Source organism: Triturus cristatus, chromosome 5_1, assembly GCF_964204655.1.
Source record: "Triturus cristatus chromosome 5_1, aTriCri1.1, whole genome shotgun sequence".
Lineage (NCBI taxonomy): Eukaryota > Metazoa > Chordata > Amphibia > Caudata > Salamandridae > Triturus > Triturus cristatus.
This window is the reverse complement of record NC_140587.1, coordinates 165,663,970-165,670,315: the sequence shown is the minus strand read 5'-3', so window position 1 is coordinate 165,670,315 and position 6,346 is coordinate 165,663,970. Positions and strand designations below refer to the sequence as shown.

The window sequence follows — 6,346 nt, the reverse complement described above, 5'->3', positions numbered from 1 at the left end:
TTTATCCTGGCATTAAAACTACTTTTTAACGCTGGACATGCCAGAAAACCATTCCTTCTCACAATGTCCACATTATCTGCAACAGCTCCCTTTTCGTGGTCAAGTTAAGAGCAACCATGTTAAAATTACATTTCAGGTGAAGAATCAATTATTTGTGGATTCCTTTTCTCAATCCAGTAAATGTCAACTTTCATACCATTGATACGTCATTCTTAAAACACCTTTAGGTGAGCTCTTAGAAATTTTAACAGCACGGCAACAGCATCCTGTATAGATTGTGCCAGTCAGCCTTTGAGAGATTTTGGTAATTGGGTAATTTCTGTTCCTCAAGAATCAGAGTGCTCAAAGGTGGAATACTTTACAGGAGTTGTTCTTTCCCCTAAAAGGAAAAGTAGATTTCATGCAATGGCATGTGTGAATGTCGGTAACCAGATGAAAAGGTCAGTATAAAATCAAATTTAAAGGCAGGTCTTTATTTCATAAAAATATACGGTTTTATATTTCAGTATCATATATGGTCTTATTTAGCAATGCAAATTATTCCATGCCATCAATGCAATCCGTTAAGAATTGTTTTTGCAATATGTATATCCAATGTTTATGCTGTAAATACCTTCTTGGATGTGTTGTTTTTCAGATTATAACCAGATTTGACAACAAATTATGCGTTCTCATGTATGGCCTTTTATTGCTGATTTCATTGCATTTTCTCAGTACAAATATTCCGAGGTACAGCAGACACGCTCCAAGCAGAATGTTCTTTTTAGTGCTTCCTTAAGGCAGTAACCAATGACGGGTGAAGAAAAAAAAGTGAAAGCAAGCAGAACTATATGACGGGTTCTAATTCACTGTTAGATACTGAAGGGAGCATGTAGGGTAACTGAGTCAGATGAACATTCCATAAAGTTGTGATGAGTATGTACAACACAAAATGCTTGTAAAGGGCATTGCAGTAGTGAAGTTGAACCGTGTATAGTTATAAAAAGATGTACCTGCATGTAAACAAAAATGGCACCTTTAATGTTCATTTGGACTCCTGAAACACCAAAGCAACAAGTGATTTATGTAGCAATATAAAATGGATAGTGTTTAATGCAAAATACTACTGTGTGGAAAAGAGGGACACACATCGTCAAGTAGGAGTGGGTCAGAGACTAAGTAGTTAAGAATAAATAGTACCAAGCTAAAGAATCCAAGGGAAATTTGTGACCAGACAAGAAGTTACATGAATGTAAATGTAATTTAGGTCATGCCATATAGATTAAGAGTAGATTTTAAGAGACACAGCTTTTAATAACCTGCTCATCAACATCCTGTTGTATATTCAACTACCTCACTATGATTTTATACTCTCCTAAAACAGCCACACAACAAATAACAGATTACGTATTTGTGCTTCTTTCCACAGTACTGCTGAATTGGTCAACAATAAAAGGGTTGAGAAAGCTCTATAGGGTCACTCCAGGTGCTGCAAAAGGCATGACATCTGTACTTTGGAATATTTATGTTTAGCAACATGAACTTCAATATTAGGATTTAAAAATCCGTAAATCTGGTGACAAATAAAAAAACTTAATGCATGATAGAATTGACAACATATATTGGATCTTACATAATGTTAATAATGTTTTTTTCTAAAATGCACATTTGGATTGAAGTCATCTAGCATTGAGGAACTAGTACTACAAAAACGCAACAAATTGTACATTTTTTCACTGCGTGCACTTGCAGAGGTTTGCCGCTCATTTGCAGTTTGAAGGTCTCCTCATACCTATGTAAATTAGCAGTATGCACATTTAGAAGGCATAAAGATTGCCGAGGGCCTCGTGTCCATAAGGCCCAACTCTAAGTTCCCATGTGTCCGGATCTTCATCGCTGCCCAGTGCAGTGGGGAGAGAGGGACTTTCGCTAGATCTTTGTTCCTTAGAAAGTGGTCCATATCACTATGCTAATTTCCTCATTGACTAGACTTGGAAAGTTCCTCAAGGGCCCACATGTTCGTGGCAATCTCCTCCTTCAGACGTGCGTACTCCTTCACTATCAACTCAAACTCGGGACCCAGGCTCTCATAGGGGTGCAGCAGCATGCGAGAAGTCATCACCTCTTGCTCTTGGATAAGGATTGCCTTTTCCAGACTAGGCCTGAAACACAAAAGTGAAAATGAGAGGGGCACTGTGAGAAGCTGGCCTGGTATATGATGTACACTTATGTAAGTGGACACCCTGCATAGGTCCAGACAACCCATATTGTGATTTAGGAGGTCTTAGACAACCATAGAAAGCTCTCTAAATGGTAGCTGTGGAGAGCAGCGTTAGTGCAGAAAGAGCGTAAAGCAGCTTGTTTTACTAGAACACAATCTTGTATGTATAGATTAAGTGAAAGATAACCACACAAGGTATTTATAAAAATATGTATTTATTATATAATATGCTCTAACACATACAGATATCTCTTACCCACAGATATCTACAATGCACACAGTACTTTGCAAATAAATCAAGTAAATAGCACGAAATACAGAGTGGACCCCAGGGGGGACCAAACCATATACTAAGAAAGTGGTATAAGACCCACGACTTGGGTCAAGACAAAGTCTAGAGGACGTGGAAGTGCTGGTCCCCCAAGGAACGACCCAAGGTGAGTAACTAGGAACCCCACGGAGATCGTGTGTAGTGTGGGAACACAACCACGTTCTCTGTATAAGTCAACATGCAAGTCGCAGTTCGATTTGAAAAGATTAAGGACCCTTCCCAGTGAACCCTGAAGAAACCCTTTGGAAGACAAAAGGTTGGAGAGCCACCCCACCCGTTGATACCCTAGTACCCACGTTACCTACACCAGGGAAGCTAGGTGCATAGGTGGGAAGTTATATCGGTAACTGCCATCGAACCCAATGGAGAACTTCAGGAAAGTGCCGCTGCTGAAGAAGGAGAAAGTGTCCAATGGAATCCGAAGGAGGATTCTAGTTGAGGGGTACCTGCAAGCAGAGGGGACAGAGTCTATGTCACTCTGGAGTGATCAGGAGATCAGGAAGACAAATGCCCACCAATGTCGGAAGTTTCAGGAGAGTTGACAAGGACCTTGACTCTACAGCTGTGAGGACCAGGCTACGCTGAGGAAGACCAGGAGCCATGTACGAGCTGTCCCACGTCAGATGTTGAGTGCTGAGGGATCGGTGTCTGGCGAGAGTATCAACAAGCCTTGGCAAATGCAACCCACTCAGAAGTCGAAGAAGGTGCAGTGTCTGGAAAGACAAGATCCAGGGGCTCACCACAAGCAGGGGAGTCAAGGTAGGCCCTGGGCAATCAGTGGAGCACAAAATAAGTAAACGTGACCCTAAAATGGACCCACAGGCCGGAGGCACTGGAGTCGAGAGAGGACCTCAAGCAGCTCACCAAAAGATCCAGGCCACAATGAACATGATGCGGTGTGGCTGAAGATTCTGGTCACTGGAGAGGCTCATGGTTGGGGGCTACTTGGAGGCCGAAGATCTTCTTGGACGGAAGCCAACAAGCCTTTGCAACTGCAAGTTGACGTAGTGCACAGGGGTTTGGTTCCGGCAGATCCCACGAGGGATACTGGCCTCAAACTTGGTGAGAGGGCAGGCCTCGAGAGCTGTGCAGAACCACCACATGTGTTGCAAAACCTTTCGGAGTCCGTAGGAGCTCAAGATCAGCAGACCGGTCAGCTTAGTTGCGGTGCCTGCGAATGAAGGGAAGTGACTCCTTCACTTCAAGGGAGATTCCTTCTGGTGTCTTTGATGCCCACAGGCCTTGGAAGGTTCCTGTATGGTGCACAGGCACAGACTGGAAGGGAGACAAAGTTGGTCCCAATTGAAGTCCAGAGTGCCCAGACGGTAGAAGAACTGGTGTCTGTACTGAATCTTGTTTTATAACAAATCTAGGGACTTGCCCACAGGTAAGCCCTTAAGTACCCCAAGGACAGGGTTTGGATGATTCAGGGGACCCTCCCAGGGGTGGGTCTGGACAGGGGGAGGTTACTCCCATGTGCTTTGTCCAGTTTCACACCAGAGGGGAAGCCAACGGCTCTCAGAGCTGGTTTGAACTGGACTATGCAAGGGGTCACCAAGTGTGCCCCTCATGCAGACTGAGTGGCGCTGGCAAGTGCACCCACCCAGCCCAATACACTAAATTCTGTCTGGGAGGTGGTCACACCTCCCTTTGACAGGATACCTATTGTTCTGCCTTCCCCTGCTCAAGCTTGGCTCAGCAGCAGAAGGGCAGAATCGTGTCTCTGGTCGGCAGCAGCCATGTTGTGCTGTCCAGGTCTAGAAGACTGGCACCGGGAGCATGGACAGCCTAACGGAGGGCGCTTCCAGTGCTTGGAATCATACCTCCCACACCATTTACAGTGTGGGGGTATGATTCCAACATGTTTGATAGCAAACATGTTAATTAATTGCAGATAGTTTCAAGATGGTCATCATGTAATTACGAGGTGCCCCTCTATATGGTATTTGGCTGCTTCACTTACAACCTAGGAGAATGGACTGCGTAAGATGTAGGGGTGTCATGCTCATGCAGGGGCCCCCTTACGCTTAGAACCAAGCACCCTGCCTTCAGGATTACAAAGGCCTGCTATAGGGGTGACTTAGAGGTTTTAAGTGCAGTGACCCTGGATATAAGAAACCTCTATCTTAAGTAAGTGGTGCTTGCACCAGCTTACACAGGCTGCAATGGCAGGCCTGTAGTTACAGTTTGAATGGTCTCACATTGGTGGCATAATACATGCTTCAGCCCCTCTGTGGTACCTATGCCCTGGGTACCTTAGTACCATATACTAGGGACTGATAAGGGTACCCCAGTATCCAATCTGAGATGTACCCAAGTACTGAACATAACAATTTAAGGGAGAAAGCAGACAGACTGTGGTCCTGATTAGCAGGATCCCAGTCAGACTAGTCAAAAACTGCTTAGCACCAGGCAAAAAGTGGGGGTAACCATGCAGAAAGATCCTACCTTCCTACAGGCACAATAATCAAAACCATGGAAAGAGAGAACAGTGTGCCGAGACCAAGGCAAAACTGAACTTTGTATTAAGCCACAAATAACAAACATCTATGGAATGAGGTTGAGTGATGAAAAGGCAGAGGTGCAGGTAACAGATAGGTGCAGGGTCAGTCCATGTAAAATCTCCCTTACAGACATGGAGCGGAAGCAGGATGCAGACACACACAAGGATAGAGAAGGGAGATGAGATTACCCCAGACAAGATAGCCTGGGGCACACACATTAGGTCACGTATGCAATATTACACTTAAATGAGGCACTTATGAAGATAGTTGAAAGGTAAGGTACTTGTGATGTAAAAACAGTAGTCCTTCAGTCGTACACACAGGCCATCCTATAACATTGCCTAAGTAATTTTAGATGAGAGAAGACAAGAACGAGGGCAGATACTCTGTAGATAAACCCAGCCTTAATCTGTGTAGAGTAGGTATTAAATTACTTGTAACACAAGGTTACCCTGTGCCTTGTAACACAAAGTTCTCTCCCACTGTCATTCTCTGTAAAACTGAGATCATAAAACTGCATGGCTCTGTGCTTTAACGTGTAAAGCATAAAGTTGCGCAGAGGGGCAGGATGCCACCTCTGAGCCTTTAAAAGTATTCAATATTACTGAACGCACCATAGTCCCGTACTGCCGTTTGAGTAAGGCAAGAAACTACTTACTTTTACAGAAAGTTTTTAAAAGGACAGACAGAATGGAAATGAAGAAATCAATTTACATGTACATATTTTAAATCTACGGCATCCGGCATCTTATCTACCAAGGTATTTTTGAGAATAAACTGGGAGTTTATTATGGGTTTCTAGTGGGATATTTAAAAACAACAGGCGGGGATAACTGGGATTATTACTGTTTCCATATCAACATGTTTCAGCCAATTCTAACCGCCCCCCCCACCAAAAAGGAGTCCACATCTTTCTTCAGGACCGTGATCCCTACTGGCAATTGACTGTCACTCATAGCATGCAATCACACTCACTAATACGTAATGCATGTAGTATTAGTTGTAGTTGATACACTTCTTATAAGGAACTCCCTGTATTTAGATATAAAACACCCCATGGAGGAAAAACGGAGTCACCTGTAGTCACACAGTTGTCAAAGAGAGTCACCCATTATTCATGATCTGCTTGGCAACATCGGCTGAGTTTGTTCTCCCTGGCGTTTAAAGATCCTGCCAGGTGCTGAACGATCAGGGAAAGGCCTTGAGGACTTGGCCAGTTCTAGAGGCATATAGCCTCCTGGCACAGGACCCATGACCCCATTCTGTCCGGATGGTTGCAGTACCACATTGCGGTGGTGTGGTCCTGGAGGA

The 6,346-nt window shown here is 44.0% G+C and overlaps 1 protein-coding gene across 5 annotated transcripts in view; it reads right to left on the bottom strand.

Moving 5' to 3' along the window:
• Positions 1-455: 455 nt before the first annotated feature.
• LOC146830533 (HAUS augmin-like complex subunit 4) overlaps positions 456-6,346 on the bottom strand; it is a 168,646-nt gene continuing 162,755 nt past the window's right edge. For all 5 annotated transcript variants that reach the window (XM_085604738.1, XM_085604736.1, XM_085604741.1 and 2 more), the window contains one exon: positions 456-2,141. In XM_085604738.1, the coding sequence (XP_085460864.1) occupies positions 1,958-2,141 (184 nt within the window). In that variant the 3' untranslated portion in view covers positions 456-1,957. The remainder of the gene's footprint in view (positions 2,142-6,346) is intronic.